At 40.0% G+C, this 24,052-nt stretch overlaps 1 protein-coding gene across 1 annotated transcript; it reads right to left on the bottom strand.

Moving 5' to 3' along the window:
• Positions 1 to 1,652: 1,652 nt before the first annotated feature.
• On the bottom strand, positions 1,653 to 23,046 carry abhd3 (abhydrolase domain containing 3, phospholipase). Its single transcript, XM_086057793.1, has 9 exons — positions 22,781 to 23,046; positions 21,502 to 21,665; positions 17,463 to 17,645; positions 13,020 to 13,065; positions 8,393 to 8,505; positions 6,919 to 7,092; positions 5,733 to 5,781; positions 5,298 to 5,463; positions 1,653 to 4,512 (listed from the first exon to the last, which is right to left on the bottom strand). Exons 1-9 carry the CDS (start codon positions 22,940 to 22,942, stop codon positions 4,331 to 4,333), a joined length of 1,239 nt encoding a protein of 412 aa, XP_085913919.1. The 5' UTR covers positions 22,943 to 23,046; the 3' UTR covers positions 1,653 to 4,330.
• Positions 23,047 to 24,052: the final 1,006 nt, after the last annotated feature.

Below are 24,052 nucleotides of genomic sequence, written 5' to 3' on the forward strand. Positions count from 1 at the left end.
ATATGATGTATTGATCCCAGTATAAAAAGTGATACAACTAGCCCCGATCTCCCCTATGTGGTTGTTTTAAACACAACATGTAATTTTAAGGACTTATTGAATTTTCCCAGATTCACTTACAGTAACACTACGATTCAGTCCAATTACAATATGATTCACTACGATCATAATACAATGTGAGGGTGAAGTGTATCATAACCCGAGTGTATCATGTCGCATCGTAACCACTAACAACCACTAATAATGATACTGCCAAGGTTATTGAAATCTTAATGCAAGCCACTTAACACCGCAGTGCAATGTACATTATATGCGGCATATGGGCTACACACCGGTTTAGAGAGCACACACAGTAAATGGATGCTTCTCTCCTCAGGCTGCACAGTGTGTTTGGACACAAGGGACGCCGCGGCGGGTACTTAAATGGACAGTGCCGTTTCAATGACAAAGTATGATGCGAGCGCACATCAACCTAAAGACCTTGTGTGATGTAACTGGGCTATTTTCAGGCTCCTGCTGCAGTCCACATAAGGAGGAGGAAGCCAGGGCACGCTCGCTACTCATTATTGCTCTTTGTGAAAATAACCTCCCAGCTCTCTGGCAATTTTTTTTTTAAATGACTAACTGGAGAATTCTGAGGTTTCAATAATGTTTGTTTTTTGTTAGCTTTGCACTTGTTTTCTGATTTCAAAGAATTGTCCAAACTTTAAAGGGAATGAACCATATTTTTTACCTTAATATGCATTAAAACGGACATTACACGATACTATAAAGGTTAGGAACAATTAGGGAGTGAAATTGGTTGTTTTTCATGTACATTTGAGTAAATGTATTGTTTTTGTTATGAAAATGTAATTTTAACATTTTAATAGTATTTTTGTGAATGTATTATTATTGTTGTGCATTTTATTTTTTATTTTACTGGGGTGACATTTACCATCTGTCTAGGAACTGCAGATGAAAAATAGCCTTTTAGTTATTAATGTTTATTAATATGTACTGTTCTTGATACGAAAACAACACTTTATCATTTTAAAGGGGAAAATCATTGTTCTCGTTCTCATTATTCAAATTAAAATGTAAGAAATATTTTAATTATATTTTTTTGACAGGAAAAATAACACAAATACAAAACATTTTACAATGTATGTTAATGTTAGGCAAATGTAGGAACAATCATTAGGGAGCAAAATTTATAGAAAGAAAAGAGTATTGAGATTATTTTTTTGGGGTGGGGGTGCAAAAACAATACTTTATTACATTTACTTACATTAGAGGATATATTCAAGCATCTTGTCATGCCTCAGACACTGTTCTGTTTTAAAATAACTTTAAAGTAGAGCAAGAATTAACCAACATGGTAGTTTGGGGCAACTTGTCTCAGTCATTTTGGGATTTGTTGTCACATATACAAAGGGGTGCAAAAACAATACTTTATCATTTTAAAGGACGAAAATCATTATTTGGATTGTCATATAATTATGAAACCATTGTAGAATTTTTTTTTCTACTGGAGATAAGTGTGAAGGTCCTAATTAGTTTTCCCATCATGCACTGCCTTCGGTGTCAATTGTGAGGAACTACCTCCAATATAAGAGAGACTGATATCTGGAATATAGGGAAAGGCAGCAGAAAACAAGCAGACAAATGGATAGAGATTCTCGAACCGTTTATTAAACAGCGCATATTACACTCATTGTTGATCATGTGCATATACTAGTCAATACACTAGACACTTTTGTTTTCAATTCTTATTGCTGCACATTTTCATGGGACGGAAAATGACATTACAAAAGCACCTGGCATCTTATGGGGTGTTGTCATGCATTCTTTTATGGAAGTAGTAGCACAGACGGAGTGGGGTACTTTGGTGAATTAGTTTCACTGACAAAAAATAAATAAGGAGAAATGACTGTAGATGACAGCAACATATCGCACCTGGCATCTTAAGGAGTTTCGTCACAAATTCCTTCTATGAAAGTACAAATGGAGTATGGAGTGTAGCTGCTCTACCTAGCAGGGAAGTTGGGGGATTGCAGTTTAATTGATAAAAAAAAAAAAAAAGCGCATGGCTGTAGATGACCACAAGATATCACAGCTGGCATCTTAAGGAGATTTGTCACACATTCCTTGTGTAGCACAGCTTAGCTGTTGTTGAGAAGTTATGGAATTGCAGTTTTACTGACAAAAAAAAAATAGACGAATGGCCGTCGATGACCACAACATATCGCACCTGGCGTCTTAAGGAGATTTCTCACACATTCCTTCTACAAAAGTCTAGCTGGAGCAGAGTATAGCTACTCTACCAAGTGGTGAAATTGATGAATTGCAGTTTTACTGCCCAAAAAACAACAACTATGCGAATGGCTGTCAATGACCACATCATATCATACCTGGCGTCTTAAGGAGATTTCTCACACATTCCTTCTACGAACGTACAGCTGGAGCAGACTATTAACTGCTTTTCCAAGTGGGGAAGTTGAGGAATTGCAGTTTAATTAGTGGAAAATAAAAGCACATAGTTGTAGATAACCCCAACATATTGCACCTGGCATCTTAAGGAGTTTTGTCACAAATTCATTCTATCAAAGTCCAGTTGGAGTAGAGTATAGTTGTTCTACCTCGTGGGGAAGTTGGGAAATTGCAGTTTAATTGATGAACATGAACACATGACTGTAGATGACCACAACATATCACACCTGGCATCTTAAGGAATTTTGTCAAACAATCCTTCATGGAAATGGATGACACAACATCTGCAATGTGGTGGTGAAGGTAGTGAAGTTGGAAAGTTACAGTTTCATTGACAAAACAAAAAAAATCATTAAATTAAATTGACATTATTACATTATTTTTAATTGACTTCATATTTATATAACAAAAATAAAAAAGGATACAAATCAGCATATATCTTTAGAAATGTATCACATACAGTAAGTATTTACTTCATTTGACTGGCTTATTGGGCAATTTAATAAGTCTATTCAATATGATGTTTGAATTTGTAACATACTTTTTTTTAACCATCAAAACTTTCAGTGTGAAAAACACATTCAGTGTCTAAAACTCCATATATAATTTTTTTCCCCCAATTATTTGCAGGAATCTAATTGGTTAAAACACCAACTCATTCAAACAAAATAAATGAACCAACATCTACATTTACGATTTACATTTTAAGACTCATGAAAACATGTTTTATTTTTTACTAATAGATGATAGACCAATTATCAGCTGAGCCAAGCTAAGTGCCGATATTCAACATTTTGGCATCAGCCAACTCCAGGGAACTGTGCACCTTTTGTTAAAAATAAATAAATAATTTATATATATATATATATATATATTCAGTTTAGTTGTAAATTTAACTATTTAATTATTTTTTGAAATTTTGGAAAACGTTTTTATTTAAATTTTTAAGACATGCCAATGACCCCGGGAGCTCCCTGAACTTTTTGTTCGAATTCTAAAACAAAGATGTCTATTGTCCAACAAACAAACAAAAATCTACATTTTGCAAATAAAAATACAATACATATATATATATATATATATATATATATATATATATATATATATATACATATATACATATATACATATATACATTACATAATGAAAATATGAACTTGAATAAATGAATTTCCATTTCAATTTAATTTAGTATTTCTTTTAAAGTGACTATAGTTTTTTTTTTTTTTTTTTTTTTTTTTACAGTGGCACAATAATAAAATGCATAAAAATCTGCATAAGTACATCAAAGTACACATTCGATGAATTTGTGCAAAGTTGCCAGCATGCACTGAAATGGAGTTAAGCTTTGTGTAGTCGGGGGAGGGGGCGGGGGCGGGGGCTTGTGGGGGGGGGGGGGCGGTGGCGGGGATTGGGCGGGTCAATCTTACTTGTGTTTTTAGCTTTCGCTTTGGGGAAAAAAAATCCTAAAAAGGTCAAACTAGTCCCTTCAAAATAAAGCCGTGACTCTAAAATAATCCCCGAAGACAAATAAACAACCAAACAAACAAAATCCCTGAGGGCTAACATCCAACTGATGAATGCGTAAAGGACATATTGTCATGTTTAACATTGTTCTAAACATTTCCGCTTGTTTTCAATGCCACAATTGGAGGAATAAATCAATCAAATGACTGCAGCCAATAGGACGTGCCCTTTGAAACCACAACAATGTTGTTGTTTTTTTGCTTGTGGCGGGATAAAGAAATGGATGGATGGATGAGGAAGATAAAAAGCAGGTCGATGGAGGGATTGAAACGGACTGGAAGGATGGACGGAATGCAGCAAGGGCGGAGGGGAGAGGACGAGGGGGCCCGTTTTAGGAGAGGTCTTTGAGTCGGCCGCCCTGCTCGATGACCGCGCGGGCGAACTGGTGGAAGACGCGGTCCATGTAGGTGCTCCGCCTCGGCCACAGGCCCTCCAGGAAACCAATATGGCCGCCGTGGCAGGTAATGAGCATGGCCAGGTTAGGGTTCTGCTTCACCGCCTCCACGGGAATGGCTGACAAACAGAACAACAACAACAACAACAACAACAACAAAATCAATTAAATTAATTAAAATGGGTAACTGAATGAAAATGAGAATACATTTATTAAATGACACATTAACTAATTAATTAATTGAAATAAAATAAATGTAATGTATTTTGGTCTAAATTTTAAAATGCAATGTAATAATTTCAAAACTTTTGTCACTATTAATGTAGCCAACATCATGCAAAAAACAAATCAACCTGAATTGTTTTTGAGAAGGGAAGTAAAAATACAAATGTGGTTGCAAAAGTGTGCACACTCTCCGAAAATGCAAATGTGGCTGTGTTCACAATTAACTAATCACGCTTAAACTTGTGGTAAATGGGAGTCAGCACACCTGTCACTTTTTAAAGTGCCTCTGATTCACTTCAAATAAAGTTCTGATGTTTTAGTAGGCTTTTCCTGCCATTTTTGTATGTACAGTCACGCACAAAAATATATTTAAAAAAAATTATTTAAAAATATGTTTTTAAAAATTGGGAAAGAATGATTATTACAAAAATTATTAATAATTTAACAATTTTGGTTATTTGACTCATTGAGTTCATTTTATTTTTTTTAAGCATTTCATTGATTGACTCACAAAAATATGCACTATTCACAAAAAGTAAGTAGTAGTAGCAAATTGAAATGCACTTTTTACAAAATAAAAAAAAAAACCTCAATGTTCAATGAAAATCAACTGTAATATTTTAAATTAATAGATAAAATCGCACACACCGCAGCATGAAAACACTTTGCCGCCTCTTACCGTGAGACGGGGAAAATACGTCATCGGCAGCGTTGAGGCACAGCATGGGCACCTGCACGGACTTCAACCTGTGGACAGGACTGGCGTCGTGGTAGTAGTCGTCGTTGGTGGCGTAGCCGAACATGATGGACGTGAACCTCTCGTCGAACTCTCGGATGGTCCTTGCCTGTGATGGAAACGGGGTCGGTGAGCGTCTTTTATCATAACATCCAACCATAATCCAGCGTTTCACTGAATTTACCCCCACTGTGTGCACTTTAACCCAACAGCAAGGAAAGTTAGAACCAAAACACCCTCATTGGACTACCCCGAACACCCTGGCCAATTATGCAGAACAGCGACACGGGGACAAAATGGCAAAATGCCTTTTTCTTTTCTCTTTTTTGACAGGTAGTGTGAATGTGTCTAAACTCACTATAATCAATAATCACCTACCTTCATCACGTGGTCGATGTCATAACACTTTTCAAGCACAGGCCTGTGTCTGGTAGGCAGATAAACAGACACACATAATGTTCAACATTATTCATGAAATATGGAGTGTTTATAATATATGTAATTGATGTGACCATACCATTGATTGGGATTATTAATACATATGAGTATTAATATTAGAGCTGTCAAACGATTACAATTTTTTAAACAGATTAATCATATCTTAGAATTTTGTTTAAGCAAACATTCATTAAATGCTTTACTTTAATGCATGTAATGATGTTTATTGCTCAAACACAACCTGTGCTACCTTAAACGTAGCTATCCGCTGTCACGCTAAAGGATAATCTATGGTCAAAATTAATAGTGCGATTAATCTGCGTTAATGCGATATTTTTTCGCGATTAATTAATCAGTTAACTTTGACAGCACGAGTTAATATATGACTTAAAATTACAATATTCAAATAAAACACTGATGTATGTCATTAGTATTTATTTGGGAAAATATAGATATTACTATTAATAATTATATTAATAATATAATAAATTATTAACAAATGAAAGACAGTTCAAAGAGTTATGCTGCACGCAAGTGGAATAAGATGCCAAAAGTCAGTGAAGTCAGCCACGAGAGTAAACGCTTTTAAATCAGGTAAAAAATTTGCTTTACTCCCATAAAAAAAAAAACACCTTTACGTTTGATGAAGGTCTTTTAAACAGTTTTATATAATTTTATTTTTAATGGTAATTTTAGAAACCTTCTTTCATTTCTTTACTTTAAAATGTTTTTAAAATGTTCTGTTAATGTGTTAAAATGTTGTTCAATATACGTTTTTTTGCAATTTTGCTGTTGTGTTTTTCAATGCTTTTAGCATTTCTTTTTGTGAAGCACATTCAGTTTGTATGTGTATGAAATTTGCTATATGAATAAAGCTGCCTTGCTTATTTTAATAATGTAGTTCATTATTAATATATCAATAATTAAGTAATTATTAATATATGACGCCTTCTGTGAACCCGCTGTCATGAATTCTAAGAAACGTCAAAAGCAAAAAAAATGAACATGATGATGATGAATGCATTTCCAATTTAATCTCCAGACTACTAAAGCCCCACAAGCCTCCCTTATAGCATTAGCAGCGAGCTAGTGGCCGCGCTAATCCCACTTTGGCCCGGCGGCTGACCTGTGCACCGAGGCTTGCAGGCAGCTGGTGAGGTAGGAGTTGAAGAGGAAGCGGTCCAGCGGCTTTTCCAGCGACGCCGTGCACTCGAACACGTCCCAGCCGGCCGAGAACACCACCACCCCTCTCAGGCACGTCTCCTGGCCCTTGCGCCCCAAGTAGTTAGCCAGCATCATCCTGAAGGAACAAAGAAAACATTGAAAAAAAGTACACAAAATAATGTAAAATTAAAATTAGATAGCGACAAATATCTGTTGGCAAGCTTCTCTGGCACCTTTTTACACCAGTCGTTAGCTATATGCTATTTATGTTAGCATCTGCTTGGTAAAATGAATTTGGCTATGCAATTAAAACATGCTCTATACTGTACTTTGGAGGTTCCACTGTACTTGACGGAACCTTAACTTAACTACTTAGCATGGTGAGCCCAAAAGCTCTGTTCTTGATCATTTGCAGGAAGGTTAGCAGTTAGCATCATGCTAGCAGAAATAAACGGTCAACTTGCAATACGATGATGAAACTGTTTCAGCTCAAAATGTGCTGAATGTGTTTTTTTTCCTTTCTTATCCTCAGCAGGGAAAGATCTAGTGACCATTCCTAAAACCATCTACTTGTAACAAAATTGAGAAGGCGTTAGTGTAGCCTACATCAAAATGACCAAGTCCGCTGTATATTAGCGAGTAGCCATTTTCACTGAAGCAACCCCCTTCGCTCCTGTTTTACTGGATTTTGACTCATTTTGCAAGGCCCACAGAATATTGTCGAGTCTCTTCTTTCATCAGGAAAAAAAGGATATGTGTATCTGTTTCCATTTTTCAAAAATTAGCATTAGAATATAACTAAGTTTCATCAATATTCACATTCCTGGTGAAACTACTGTCAAAAAGAGCTTGTTGCAACATGGCCCTGGTTGAGCTCTTATACTCTGCTGCCACCTGCTGGTCGTTTTTTACTACTATAACTACCTTTGCTTTAAATCACTTCTTCATGTTGTAAGCTGTATCAAAGCCGTCTGTAAACGTATAAATAAGTTTTGGGGAGTGAAGGACAAAGTATTTAAAAAAAACTTTTTGGGGTTTGAATTAGTTCATTGTTCTCCCTGTCTATATACGTTCCTGGTTTAGATAGAAAACCATTTGTAGTAAATCAATAATACTGTAGTCAGTGTAGTAAAAAATGTTCAGTAAAATTAGATTCTTAAAGCACACCTTATTTCTCACAGGACAATGGTCAGGAATCACTGAAGTAGAGGCCACTATTTTTGTACCTAGTTGGATTTCCCTCTCATGTCTCGGACTTAGCCAAAGCGGATGAGGAGCTGGACAAAATTAATAAACGTGAGTGATCCGTGTGCACTGGATTTCTGTTATGTCAAGGTATTAATGTTAATCTTTTGATAATCCCCGCCCCATCCTATCGCCGCTTTCAGTCGCGTTTATCAACATTTGTCAGCAAATACAGCAAGTGGCTTCATTACCCGCCCATGGACACTCCCGCCGCCATGATAGGTGCCGTATGGAAGCTCGTGTTTATGTGCTCGATGACGGTCTCCAGGTCCTCCGTGTTGGCGGCGCAGTAGGTCCGGGGCGTCTAGGACAGGGTGGTACGACAGCGTCGCCAATTTCAACATCTCTTGTATGACAATAACATTGCAGAAAATAAACATTTATTTTCCAAAACACAGTAAGTAGTTTTCTCTCTAATAAACCGTTGAAGAGTGCATTGGTGACTGCAACTGTCCTTTCCAATATGTAAGGGGCATAAAAGTAAAAGTGTCTGACTTGATGATTCTCTGTTTTTAACCTCATGTCAATTATCTTTACAAAATGATAAGCCAGAGGACATGTGGTATCTGCTCAATTTGTAACTGTATCTGATTATGGTGACCTTTTATTTGCAAATGCATCAGCACGTTAGACTCACTATATTACAGTGCCCTTTGGTTTATCACAAATTCTAAAAACATGACAAATCGGTGAATCGATAATATATACATTTGAATAATAATTATATACCAAGGCTGGCTGGCCATTACTTGCTGTGCAAAGGCTAAATCACTGGTGCCTATTCATCTACAAGGCTATCCTGTGCTTCCATCTTACAAATGCTTTCTGATTGCACAAAGATCTATTCGTTATTGTTGTCTCAGATTTCAAGTGGTGATGCTGTTGTCTGGACAAAGTTTTGGGACTGAGCATAGAAAAAAAAACGCCTTTGTCATGCTCCGCTCTGCCTTAGAATAGCTTTCGAAAAGACAGCAAATTTAAACTTGAGACATAAAAAACAAAATTTGGGGATAGTGTTGTCGTACATATTATTTTATTTACCTTATATGTAATGTTTTTATGTTCTTTTAATGTTGTTCTTGTCTACCGTTTCATGATGCTATCTTGGCCAAGTCTCTTCTTCTTCTGTTTAATATTCTGAGAAAAAAAACTCGTAAATTTGCAAGTGGAAAATTTATAAAATGGAAATTTGCAAGAAAAAATAACTTACGACGAATACATGCAGCGTAGCTATAGTCTAATGTAAGTATTCGTTGGTGGTTAATAGGACAGTATAAAATGAAAAGGCAGGATGGAGACAGATTCATTATTAATTTAAACTTTACTTACTTTATACAGGGCAGCAAGAGCGACAAAGCTTGCTGATCCTCTATCAGCTGACTAAACACTAACCAATCAGAAGCTATCAAACTTTAGGTCAATTCAAGTGGATGACGGAGAGCAGCAGATTCGACACATCAACTTAGATACTTCTACAAAAAAATGTATGAATGTGTAAATAATAATTCTGCAAACATAAATGTACAAGTAAATATTTATTTTAACAAATTAACTTAAATGCTTGATCCTCAGGATGTGGACCTTTGCAAAGCGTTTGCTTTAAATGGCTATAACTTTATCATGTTAAGCGTTCACAGTTTAAAGTGTCTTTGTCGCTGGCAGTACCCAACGCTTCAAAGTGTGAATGCTTAACATGATACGGTTAAAGCCATTACTATCTCATTATTTGAAAACCCGACCAAAAAGTATTGGCACAAACTTCCAAATAGTACACTACGTGTATTTCTCGTAAGTTTCAGAATTTTTTTTCCGCAAATCTGCCACTTTATAAAGTCGCCAAATTTGTCATTTTATAAAGTCGCATATTTTCCACTTTATAATCTCGCAAATTTGCCACTTTATAAAGATGCACGTTTTTTTTCCCCTCAGAATATTGCCCCCGCCCTCTAAAGAAATATATATGTATACGTGGCCCTAATAGGCCGTCAAGGTTAAATAAAGGTTAAACAAAAATAATGAGTAATATAGCGGGGCTACGGTAGGTTACACTGCACTCATAAACTAGTCGAACCTCCTATTCCTGACGAGTCACAGTCATTCAAGTGAATTTCTTTGGCCTATAATGTATAGGGCAGGTATGACTTTGCCCTATAAATGCTGCCAGGCTACAAAATGAAAAGGCAAACGCGACTAACCTGGTCTTCTCCTGGGTCATAGTGCTCTCAGCCACTAAGTAGTCAGTCAGAAAGTCTAACAGGCGTGCCTAGAATGTGCCAATATTTTACTTGGCTCGTTGTGCAACTTTAACTGAGCCCTATGAATTTTGCCCGGCAACCAGTGGGAATCCAAACGCAGAATCATTTTGCGTTTTTTTGCGCACATGATCACTTGAAAGGATGGTTAAAAAGTAACATATGTCACATAACTGAAACTGTTTTACATTCGTTCCCTAAAACCTACAGACTACCTGACCCATTGAGCCATTTTCAGCAGTAAAAAGTTAATATTCAAGAATTAATTTGATAACTTCAACTACAATTAATAAAAAAACTAATTTTGTGACATCACTCGTGGTGAAGAAATAGGTAACGACCAATCACGGCTCAACAGTTTTCTGTGTTTGGTCAGCAGACAGAGCCATGATTAGTCGTCACTCATTTCCTCAGCACAGGTGATGTCATCTTCACTTGACAGCAGTTGGCAAATTTTATTTTTAAAGGTATTCATTCTCCATTAAAAAGAATGACGTTATCACATTAACTATAGACAAAATATTATCTTCTTACTGTTGGACATAGCTCAATGAGTCAAGTATCCCTTTAATGCAGAGTGAGTTTGATTACAATGCCAGCAGAGTCGATGCAGGGGTTGTTCGCTTTGTCAAGACAGCGCAGGTTACGTTACATTGTAAAACATTCATTGTTTCCCTTCTGCGGGCAGGACGCTTATGTGTCCCATTTCTTCTGATGCTGCTGACTCGCCAGGTTCTCAGGGACCGTCATTAAAATTCAAGTAGAAACTCCGGCTAACCACGAAATTCGTGTTTACTTCTCCCCTTGTGTGCTTCCTCCACAAGTCTGAAGAAGTATATTTCTTTGGCATTATTGGAGTGAAAAGGCACAATTGGCTATGTTGTTTTGGTACACACTCTCTTCAATACTGTAGAAAGCTCCCATTTTCCATCAAGGGAAAAAATGGGTCATTACTGCTATTCAGTTCATACAGCAAACACTGTTGTTCACATACTGACAGAGTTAACCGCTGAACTCATTTGAACTCTGTTGCTAGGCAAAATCAGCATCACCTACCGAGGCACTTAAGCATAACAGGCTGTCTAAGGACAACAACATGACATCAACTATGGGAAGCTGACAAATGCAATCTGCAAACTTCCGGTGGTTCGTCAAAAGTACTAGCGCTGGAAATGGCTAACTGGAACCAAAATGGCCGAAGTCCTGTTTAATTTGGGGGTTCTTGAGACATTTTTTTTCCGTATATCTTGTTATGAAGATAGACATGTCCACCCACTTTCGTTTCAGTTGGAGATACTGCTATTGGGGGCTAGTTTTGTCATGGTAAACACGCACTCCCAATTTCGCGTTGCCCACTGAAACTGTTATTTGGGGTTAATTGTTTCTAACTACCACTAGTTCATTGTAATGCAAAGGCTTACAAGGTCTTGAAATAGGCCCCGTTGGTACACAATGGGGTTATTCTAAAAGCTGGCCCATTTAAACAATGCACAATGGTGCTTACACTAGCACAGAAAACAAACACAAGAGCGTATAAATGCTAAATCATGTGCGCGGAACGTGGCACAATTCCCAATTGAAACGAGGGACAAAGACCCCCACTCTGGCCGACTGACACGGTGCCAAGGTTACACACAATAAAATGGACTAAACTTCATGAACCCTGGCTTCAATGTGACTTTTCAAGCAGTACTGTCTGGTAATTGCTCGTGTAGTCAAAAAGAACAGCAATGTACCACCACAGACTCTTATGCTAAATATACAGTAGTATGAGAGAATTAAGCCACGTGTTAGGACGGCTCAAGCTTGGCCGGCTCACATATTTTTGGGGATTAGTGTTTAAAAAATAAAATAAAAATCTGGAATAGTCCTTGCCAGTTGCCAGTAGTAACAACAACAGTACAATCAAAGTATCATAACATAATCCATATGAGCTCAGTGCTACCAAATTTAACATAATTGAAAATATTATCATTATTTTTAATTTAAAAATCAGAAATCTATATTAAAAGAAGCTACTCCCCCAACTGTGTGCCATGTGAATACCTTTTCTAGTGATGGTCAACTGACTTTAGTGAGCAAAACTGGGACTGCCGCAAATGCTAATGCTAGTTCAAGTACGTATGTGAAACGAGCAGCGCAGAGGAGGAAGAGAATATGGCTCCTTCGACTAATAACCTTGAAAATATGGACCCTACAAACTCATTAGCTCACTGTTATGTAATAGAATTAAAGTAAAATTAGTCAAAGAACACACGCATATTTTCAGTATAGTCATGCTAGTTAGGGATAGTTGACCATATTTTTGGCTACATGCTATTGCATTGATTTGTTTACGTAATTGATGCTTAATTACTCAGAACAGCCAGATTATCATTCAACTTTGTCCCCTTTGCAGCTATATTACTTGGAGTGAGGTTAATCCGACAAATGCTCACAGAGTGGAAGTCTAACATGATGATGGTTTGAGATTTCAGATTTGTTTGACTTGCTTTTAAAATTGAAAATGTTTGGTTTGACCTGCTTGGTTTTGAATGTAAACTGTGACCCAGATTTGGATTCTTACCAGAAGAGTTTCCCCCGACACCCCCCTGTTGTTGAAAACCACGGCTCTGAAACACACAAAACAGACACATGTACAATTGTTAATTCACCAATGTCATGTCGCAGTGAGGTGGTCTTGGGTTTTTTGTCATTTCTTGTCATTTCTGGTTTTATTTTGAAAGTCTAACTCTCCTCTCGTTTCAGGTCACTTGGCCTTCCTCATGTGGTGTCTGTCTGCCCCAATTCTTGATTGTGTCCACCTGTTCCCAATCACCGCTGATTGGGCACAGGCTTCCCCAAGAGCTCTTGACGCCCAATCTAGACTTTCTTACTTGTTCTTGCCATCCGCACCAACCATCGGCGGCGGGAGCTCATCCCGACTGGTGGGGATCCTCCTGCGACCACAATCTACGGAGGCGCTACTGTCTCCTCCTTCCCCAAACTTGCATGCTTTTCGAGGACAAACCCATTCAGTTGGGCAGAGTCCGACTTTCTCCCGAGGAATGACAGCGCTGCCTCCAGGATCTGCCTCATGCCTTGCTAAGCAAGCTACCCCGGTGAGTCCACGCTCTGCTTCGGGAACCGAAGCACGCAAACTCACACCTGTCATCATCAACCACAACGTCACCACCACTGCATTGCGGGTACTCGTAGACTCAAAGGCTGATGAAAGTTTAATGGACTGGGGACTAGTGAGATGTTTAAAGGCACAAACCACACCACTGAACACCCATTAAAGCCTGGGCATTCAATGGCAGGGAACTGTTTGTGGTATCTCGTGTCACGAAACCACTCAATGTACATAGGGAGGCATAAAGAATACCTTCGATTCCACCTGTTCCAGTCACCATCTCACAACATGGTTTTGGGTCATCCCTGGTTGTGCAAGCACAACCTGTGTGTAGACTGGCACTCAGGAGAGATTATGGACCACATTGACCACGGTGTGGGCCTGCCGGCTGACAGTATGAACTCTGCTGCTATTAACCTTGTGTCCGACCAGCTCTCCACAGACAATGACTACCCGGACTTGTTCTCGGTTCCATCATGCTATCATCACCTCCGCGAGGTCTTCAGCAAAACCAAAGCCCTGTCTCTTCCACCACATCGGGACTATGATTGTGCCATTGAGCTGATCCCGGGGTCCACTATTCCTAAAGGTCGGTTGTACTCCGTTAAGGAGCCTGAATGCAAAGCTCTGAATGACTATATAGACATATCCTTGAAATCCTTGAAGGCCGGACTTATTCGGCCCTCCTCGTCTCTGACTGCGGCTGGATTTGTCTTTGTTGACAAGGACTGATCGCTAAGACCATGAGTGGACTACTGGCATCACAGTAAAAAAACATTACCCCCCCATCCCTTGATGTCATCCGTGTTCGATCAGCTGCAACAAGCAAAAGTACCACCTAGTCAAGATCAGGGAAGGGGATGAGTGGAAAACAGGCTTCAACACTGCTCGTGGACACTATGAATACCTGGTTATGCCCTTCGGTCTCACCAATGCACCCGCAGTCTTTCAGGCCATGATCAACGACATGCTAAAAGACTTCATTGACTATTTCGTGCATGAATATCTAGATGACATCCTGATATACTCACCAGAATCGTGTCACTCAAGTACTCCAACGGCTAATAGACCACCAGCTGAATGTCAAGGCCGAAAAAAGTATTTTTCACGCTAACACCATCTCCTTTCTGGGGTCCGTGGCCTTGGAGGAGTGGAGACACTGGCTCGAGGGAGCAGAGCAACCCTTCGTGGTCTGGACTGATCATCGGAATTTGGAATACCTACGCAAAGCTAAAAGACTCAACTCATGACAGGCCAGATGGTTTTCTTTTACTCTCACCTACAGCCCGGGGTGCCGTAACACCAAGGCGGACTCCCTATCTTGTCTCCACGACCCCGAGCCTGCAAAGGAGACCGAGCCCATTCTGCCACGGAACTGTGTGGTGGGAGCTGGCAGATCGAGGATGATGTTAAAAAGGCCAACAAAGACTCTTCTCCTCCGGATGAATGCCCACCACGCCGCCTCTCTGCGCCCTCAGGTGATCCATTGGGCACAATGTCATGTCTCAGTGAGGTGGTCTTGTTTTTTTTGTTTTTATTTTGAAAGTCTAACCCTCCTCTCGTTTCAGGTCACTTGCCCTTCCTCATGTGGTGTCTGCGTCCGTTCCATTCCTTGATTGTGTCCATCTGTTCCCAATCACCCTCATGTGTTAAATAGTCTGCATCTCCCTTGTCTTGTTGCCGAAGTGTCACGTCCTGTGCATGGAAGCGTTTCCACAGTTAAAATCCACAGACCTTGTCGAGTCTCGCTCTTGTGTTTTTTTTGTTTTGTGTGTGTGTATCCTGTTTTTCTCTACTGGTTGGAGCGCCCTTTGTTACCCTTATTGAGTGCCTTGGCTTTTCCTCCAGTTTGGAGCGTTTTTTTTTTTTTTTGTCCAGCAGTTTTTCCCCTCAGTCAAGAGTTTATTTGTGTTGATTAAACTGCAACCAAATCCCTGCGCCTGAGCCCTCCGGGCCTCGCCTTGTCAACCAATTACTTTTACTGTATGAATGGCAGTTACAACCAGTACAGAAACAATCATATCTGATCTTCACAGAATTATTGGAGAGTACATTTAATGTCATCTTCAATTTCATGTAATCCATCCTTCCATTTTCTATAATGCATCTCCAGTTCATTCTTCATGCTTATCGTATATGTGACAATGAAGGCTGGGCAGGCACTACACAGGTCAAAAGTCAATTTTATATACCGGTAAAATATTCCTTTTAAGATGTGCAGACCAGTTAGGTTTGGATATATCTTTTTTTTTCTTTAATAAATTGTATCCAATTGAATTTTCTTACAATCTAGACATTTGGTCCATAAACACAAACACGGAAATTTTATATGCTTATTAATCGAAATACTTCTTCTTTGCTTGGCTGGTGCATATGCAGCATCAGCATCGTCCCTGGCTTGTCTTCTATTATGTGAAGGACCTGTGTAAAAGTAACTCAGCAGCAGGGGTGGGGCTTGTAGACAAGAGCAAAGGGGTGGGGGTGGGGCGGAGGTTGCTTAAAAAAAAAAACATACTGCAGCATGCACTCCGAAGCTGCTCCGGGCTTAGCTGCAAAGCTTGTGGCAGGATAATGCAAGTCATTAAGTGAAACACACACACACACACACACATGCGTACACACAAGCGTGAGGGGCGCAAGATGCTGAGTTCACCAAGTTTCCCAAATGTGGCAAAAGCAGCTCTTAATTTGTGCCTGTCACCAAAAATAACCCAAGGCCGTTTCATATCGTGACACGAGAAAATAGCTGTAACAGGGTCTTGCAAAAACTTGCCTTTGCTTTTTACAAAGAATCTACTGAGGTGAGATATTGTGATCGTCACACCAAAAAGTTAGAAACAAATCCTCTTCATTCAAATAACCCCAAGTCCCGAGTCTCATCTGGAGAACCTGCAAAATAGCTGTATCCAAGGACCCTGCAATAAGATACTTTTACACAGAGCCCGGTGAGGCAGGACATTGTTTACGTTTGCACAATAATGCAGAATCATTTTGTGCCTCACACAGACGCTGGAACTGATGTCATCAAATTATCTGATCAACATCGCACTTCGTTGGGTTCTGTGTAAAAGGCAAAGGTTATTCTGAAATTTTGCGGGATGTCTTTGTGAAAATAACTTATGGTTATTCAAAGTTTTCTGTGTCACAGTGTGAAATCTCACACACTATATCTTCCGTTAAGGCTTCAATGTGGTTATTTTACACACTCTAAAAACAGTAACCCAATTATGGATCAAAAATGGACCGATCCACGTTATGGGTCAATTGGACCCAACTTTCTGGGTTGTTTCATACAAAATGACCAATTTTTTTGACCCAAGTAAAGGACCTGACCAATATTTATAAGTTACACTAAAAGACCCATTTCTTGACTCAAAGTTGGGTCAAATAGACCCAAGTAGAGGATCGGTCCATTTTTGACCGAGGGTTGGGTTATTTTTGACCCAACTGTTTTTAGAGTGCAGGCTCTCTATGTGAAAGCCACTAGGGATTAAAGGTTATTTCAATGACTTCAAGTGGTAAAATGGCATATCCTCTGCTATGGCAATTCTGTAGGGGCTGTGTGAAGGTCAAACGTGGATTAATGCCATCTTAACTGTCAATTACAACTCACATATGCCAATTTTACTGGATGTCTGTGTAAAAGAGACTATTTCAATAACCAGGTCTTTTTAATGTCACTCTGTGACATCTCACAGTAATGCGGCAAAATCTGTTGTGGCTCTGATGTGGTAATTTAACAGGGTTTCTATGGGAAAAGGGTTACTGAAAGATTCATTCAGGTGTACTCTGGACAGAACATCTGCATCCTAAATAAATCAAAAGAAGCCTAGCATGTCTCCTTTTTGCCATTAAGTGCACTTCCCTCTTGCAAATTAGGCCAAGATCACCCACCTATAGCCCAGATCCCGGCTCTGCTCGACCATGTGCAGGATGTAGGACTCTCGGCTGGTGCCGGTCAGCCCGGGGAGGAGGAGGATGGTGGGTCTGGAGGAGGGGTCAGGATGAGCGAGGCTGTCGTCGTTGTCGAACCAATCCAAGGAGATCTGTCCTCCATCTGCAGCCTTAATAAGCTCACTGCGGAGAGAAGTGGCACAGCAGTCAGCATTGCGCATCTTTATGCTCTACCTTCAGATTCCACACTGTGAAAAATGACCAGCATTTCACAATACACTGTAAATAATTGACTGTAGAATTTACAGTACATTACTGGCAAAAAGTTGCCAGCTAATCATTGTAAAATTTCAGTTAATTACTGTAAAAAAAATCAACTACAGTATAGTTTACTGTAAATTTGTCACAATTGTTTTTAACTGTATATAAATTAGTTGATTACTGTATTCTATTATACAGTACACGGTAAATTTTGTAGAATACATTTTACTCTAAAAAGACTATATTAGGTCCCAGTTTAAAAAGTGTAAACTTTACACTTGGAAGAGAGTAAAATACTAAAAAAAAATCACTCAAGGGTTGAGGAACGATTCTGCAACCTTCAGGTTGGTAAACGGCCAATCTACCTGTGAGCCATGCCACTCCCTCTTTGGGGCATGCTGGTGTCAGGTGGAATCCTCGTACCTCAAAGACCATTTTTGGTCTCCTTTTGGAAACCAGCAATTTATTAACAACGCGTGTAAGCGTGGGCATAGCTCACGTGGTAGAGTGTAATTAACAGTGTTGTTTTACAGGAATTATTTGTAATGAAGTTGCCATTGCGATATCTCAATGAATACCTGTACAAATTACAGCACTCTTTGATTTTACAGCATTTACCTGTTATTTTACAGGAAAATCATGCAATCAAAAACCCTAATTTGATCCCAGTGGACCTGGCAGCACCCTGCATGGCAGCAGCCGGCCACTGAAGAGTTCTTCATTTTGATGGGCACCAATTATTATATGCGGATTGTCACTATTCACGGGCTGGCCCGGTCCATGAATAGCAATTGGTCTCAAGGAAGTATAGTGGTACCTTGCTTCGAATACGCCGGCACTATGTGTAAAGGAAAAAGGAGTATTTTAAGGGGGGATTTACTACTCCTACCACCCCCACCCCACCCCCCTAAATGTTTTTTTTCTTCGTCATTCTGGACAAAACCGTCATTATGACTTGACTGTAATACGCAAGGAAAATGATGATGGGCCCATCATGTACCTCTATTTTAATTTTTAAGAAACCATTGTGACTGAGGAGAAACTACCAATCAGACTGCCTCTTTGGGACATAAGTAGATAGATGACTTGAGCAAGGAGTTACAAATTGTCACATGGGCTTGGCACTGTGTGGGGGGTGGCCAAGACAGAATAAGAGTACAAACCATTTTGGACAGATTAGACCTTCTTCCGCATCTGGAAGAAAGGGGCTCCGCGGTCGTGTGTCAAACTTTCTGGCCTCCATTAAATACTATAACTGAGACTATAAAGTATTCTGGTAGCTGCTATTAGCGGGCATACAAGAAGGTTCATGTGGAACCTTTCAATTGGTGCCGTGACCTGGACAGAAGGCGTGAGTGACTATAATATATACCACCAGGTCGTTGTGTGAATTTCTATAAGGCAACAATGAGGCGCTCTAAAGCAGCCATGCCAGCAAAAAGCCCTGATCTTGGGGTTGGGTTTTTGTTTAATTTTGGGTGTTCATGTTCTTTGTTGCCAGTGTTCAGTGTTTTTGTTGTGTGTTCCGAGTCTCTCCCCTTGTCTCGTTATGTCTGACCTTGTCCACCTGTGTGTTTCTTTACTTCCCAGTGTGTGTGACCAATCAGTGCCCTCAGCCTCTTGTGTTTCCCCAGATGTGTCTCATTAGTGTTGGTGTATTTTGTCTGTTGTGTTTGTCCAGTCGGTGTGGAAGCATTTCCTCGGTTACGTGTGGAAGTTCGTGCGTCTAGTCTTTGTATTATCCAAGTCTTCTTCGTCTTCACCGCCAACCAGCCTTCGTCATCACCGCTAAGTAGCCTTCGTCACCGCCAAATCACCATCATCGCCACAGCTAACCAAGTCGTCCTCGTCACAGTCAAGTTGACCTCGTCACAGTCAATTCGTCCTCGTTACAGTCAAGTCTCCCTTGTCACTGCCAAGTCGCCCACATTCTGCCAGTCTTCTTACATCCTGCCTAGTCATGGCGACCACTCTACTCCCGTCCTGTCCAGTCATGGCGACCACTCTACTCTCGTCCAGTCTAGTCATGGTAACCACTCTACTCTCGTCCCATCCAGTCATGGCGACCACTATACTCTCGTCCAGTCTAGTCATGGTAACCACTCTACTCTCGTCCCGTCCAGTCATGGCGACCACTCTACCCTCGTCCAGTCATGGCAACCACTCTACTGTCGTCCAGTCATGGCGACCACTCTACTCTCGTCCCGTCCAGTCATGGCGACCACTCCACTCTTGTCCCGTCCAGTCATGGCGACCACTCTCCTCTCCTCCAGTCATGGCGACCACTCTACTATCGTCCAGTCCAGTCATGGCGACCACTCTATCGTCCCGTCCAGTCATGGCGACCACTCCACTCTTGTCCCGTCCAGTCATGGCGACCACTCTACTATCGTCCCGTCCAGTCATGGCGACCACTCCACTCTTGTCCCGTCCAGTCATGGCGACCACTCTACTCCAGTCCCGTCCAGTCATGGTGACCACTCTACTCTCGTCCCGTCCAGTCATGGTGACCAGTCCACTCACTTACCCTGCTCTCTATGTTTCAATACAGATCCTCACATTGCCCTTCTTTCCTGTCTCCCTGCCGTGTTTCCCCGCATTTGGGTCCACCATGCTTCTACCAGTCACGTACAATATGACAGATCTACAGTACATGGTGGATATCAAGGCTGACTTCTTAAATTGTACTTCTGCCTCTGCATGCCGTGCACACACTCGCAGCCAAGAACGAGGCGCTCTTAACCAGCCACACTATGGCAAAGCCCAATCTACACACTGGCTGTGAATTCATGCCACAAACATGTTAGCAATGAACCTGAGAGGTGTTTTAAAAAAATCTGTTTCGTCTTTAAAAGCAGTTCTGGTGTATGGAAAGTGATTACTCGGGCGTATTGATCGCGGCGCAGCCAAATGGAGGAATTGGATGAGGGAGCAGAACCTTTGCTGACAGCTGGCTCATTTCCCCAGTGATCATACAGTCACTCGTGTGCTTTGTAAAGTATAAAAGGGGGGCAGAAAGCACTATGCTAGCAGCCGATCCTTATATGCACCATCAATTCCCACTCTGGTCCACCTTGGCCCGAGTACATTACACCTTTAGCACAGGGAGCATGAAATTACAGAAGCGCTGTGAAATATGCACCTGGCCAAACAGAGGAAGTGGGAGGGTGCTCATCCCCAGCACTGCCAAAGACAAAACACTTTGGTCACTATCTTTGTCCTCGGGTTAACCCTTAACCACTTCATTATGTTGGGTGGTTCAATGTGTGGGTGTCCTGTGCTATTCCTAGACATAGCTCTAGCAAATGTGGCTGTCACTTTTAATAACAGCAATGGGATGGAAACAATGTGCATTACCACCGCAAATATCCTTGTAATATGACCAATGATGATACTAAGAGGACAATTTGTACATGAATCACTATAAAAACCTTGAGCTGAGGTTACTCTATATTGTCTTTTTACAAGGTTCATTTGTTTCTAACATTATGAATTTATGATGCTACATTCGTCTCATAATTACAATTATTACATTTTGTTAAAACTATTTGTGGGATAGAGGCAATTTTTGTTTTCTCCCTACAAGGGTAAGCAGCAGTACAAATGGCCTCTTTTGTCCTTTGAGCTTTGCAGTGTTGCTTAAGAACAACACTCAGATTAGTTGTGAAACAGAATAAAGGAAGAATGTGTCAGTATAACACAACTCGACTCTGTTCAGTCTTAAAAGAAATCTGTGAACCATTTCTTGTGTTCGATTCACCGTTCGGTTAGGACTCACTTCCTGTAGGCCACCCCGGGCTTGGCCGTGACAAAGGGTCTGAGCAGCGTCTGGATGCGACTCTCCCAGCACCAAAAGGTGGGGTAGTAGGTCTCCGACACGATGGGGCATTGCTCGCGCAGGAACTGATAGAACTTCTTGCCTCCGGATATGAGCTGCGGCTTCTGGAAAAAGACACAAGCAAAAATTTTCAATATACAGGTTTAATGTAGTGTAGCCCGTAACATTTTGGCTACTTCCTGTATGCCTTGCGGGTGCAACTGAAGTACATGATAAATACAAGCACAATTGATAGGTAGTGCTAAATCCTAAACAAAAACTGACATGTGAAGTCTTTTCAAACAATATGGTTTTATTTTTTATTTTTACATCTTATAATGACTTTACATGTCTCATTTTATTATTACTTTTTTAGACAAATATATAATGTAAATACTAGAGACGTTTGATACCACTTTTTTTTTCAAAACATGACCAGTGTGAGTACTCAAGTCACCAATATCAACACCAAGTACCAATACCACTAGTACTTTTTTATAAATAAAATGTCCCCCCCCCCAAAAAAACAATGACATATCATTCTAATTCTAAGACTTATATATCCCAATATAGCATTTTCCTTTAAAATTAATGGCAATTTTCAATTATTCTAATTTATATTTATCAAAAATGTGATATTTCCGATTTATTATAAAATATCACTAAATATTTTATTATTATTATTATTAAAACCTGGTGTGTTACAGAAAAACGAGAGCAGATTGTGAATCAGCACAAGAAAAATGTTTACTTGCATCTCTGATTTAAAAAAAATAAAAAAGAAGTAATCTTTTGTTGACCAGTGTAATGGTTGGAATTGTGAAACACTACATAATGGATTAATAATATTTACATAATAACACCAATGATAATAATAAAATAAAAGTTAAAGAAGACGTAGGGGGCGCACTCGAGCACCTCTAGGTTTACAGCATTGAGACATCCGGTGAACTGTAACTGCCTTGACATTGATTGCATGAATGTGTGCGCGCGCCTGTGTGTGTTATATGTGTGCGCGTGTTTCACCCGTGAGTGTATATATCGTGTATTATCGGAATGGGATTATCAAATTTATGTGTGCAATAATGTCGTTAAAAAAAAATGCAGACGCTCGTTTTACCGGCAGACAGCTCGTCGAGCGTCATTCCGACCACACGGAGGTGGTGGTGGGGCTGCTGCACGCCGGTGAAACCATAAACCATAATCATCCACAAGAATATACACACAGCGCGGTTTTTACCTTGGCCACCGAGATGAGGTAGTAGCAGGTGTACGCCGCGCTGAAGCCGAGCACCACAGACAATCCCACTCCCGAGCCCAGCAGACCAACTTTCACTTGGTTTTCCAGATAATGAGACAGGTCCCGCGTCAAAACGTCCAAATTGAGCGGCGGCGAGATCATTGCAAGGCGCCTCGATTGATTGTAACGTTGGGCTGCGAGGACAGCGGCCGGCTCGCCAGTCAGACACAGTCAATGTGCGCGCGTGCGTGTGTGTGTGTGTGTGTGTGTGTGTGTGTGTGTGCTGCCTGCACTGAAGGAGACAGTCAAGGGGACCTGATGTGGGTAGGGCATGAAATGCCGGGTGCACGTGCAAAGCTCACCGGGCGATGGCGCTGTTTGGCCGGATAACGTTGACCCGTTGATGCCCCTGCTCCTGTGTTGAGTCCTCTCCTCTGCAGTCTTGTATTCATTTTGGTTTGGTTGGTTTATTGAACATATAAACATAGAAAAACATCAAACACATTACAAGTATAAAATATAAGTTGAAGTAAAAAAAAGAAAAAACAAGAATAGGAAGAAAGAAAAGAGTTTACATGTTCAAAAGGGAGTAGGAAGACGTTAAAAACTCATCTCGTCCTATCCCTTATGTTTGGACTTATTTCAATAGATACAATAATAGGTTAATATATTTCAATGAAAAAAATTTATAAACATGTTCGTCTGACTTAAATAGTTTTCCTGAACTTTGCTTTTAAACTTCTTCTTTTTCTTTTTTTTAACTCAGCAAGTGACTTGTATCTTTTCAGGTCAGTACAAAAATTATTCCACAAACTGACACCTCTTACAGAAACACACTTTGCTCAATATTTGTTTTTGTTTTGATTTTTTTTGTGTAGACACTTGTGTCATAATAACTCGTACTAATTTCAAGTAGCTTCTGAGTGCTATGGCAGAGTAGACTGTTGTATACTTTATACATTATTTGTGTTATTTTAAACTCAACTAAGTCATACAATGTCATTGTATTTAATTTAATAAATAGCGAATGTGTTGGTTCTACATATTTTGATCGATTAATAATTCTTATGGCTCTTTTTTGCACTTTGAAAACCAGGTCAGGATTTGTTTTATATGCGTTTCCCCAGATTTCCACACAATAAGTCAGTTATGGTAATAATAATGAACAATATAATGTGTATAATGATTTCTTATTCAGGACATCCTTTGTTTTAGAGAGTATCCCTATGATTTTTGACATTTTCCTTTTGACATTTGCAATGTGTGACTTCC

Source organism: Leptonotus elevatus, chromosome 1, assembly GCF_054856555.1.
Source record: "Leptonotus elevatus isolate MCC_2025b chromosome 1, RoL_Lele_1.0, whole genome shotgun sequence".
In the NCBI taxonomy this organism is placed as follows: domain Eukaryota; kingdom Metazoa; phylum Chordata; class Actinopteri; order Syngnathiformes; family Syngnathidae; genus Leptonotus; species Leptonotus elevatus.

What these genes read in the sequence shown, in the direction of transcription:
- abhd3 (XM_086057793.1), bottom strand. Translation starts at nt 22,942, where the DNA reads ATGATCTCGCCGCCGCTCAATTTGGACGTTTTGACGCGGGACCTGTCT. An exon ending in AGCCGGGATCTGGGCTATAG is followed by an intron (nt 13,066 to 17,462) that starts GTGGGTGATCTT and finishes TGTGTGTTTCAG; the next exon opens with AGCCGTGGTTTTCAACAACA. An exon ending in TGTCGGGGGAAACTCTTCTG is followed by an intron (nt 8,506 to 13,019) that starts GTAAGAATCCAA and finishes ACCCTGTCCTAG; the next exon opens with ACGCCCCGGACCTACTGCGC.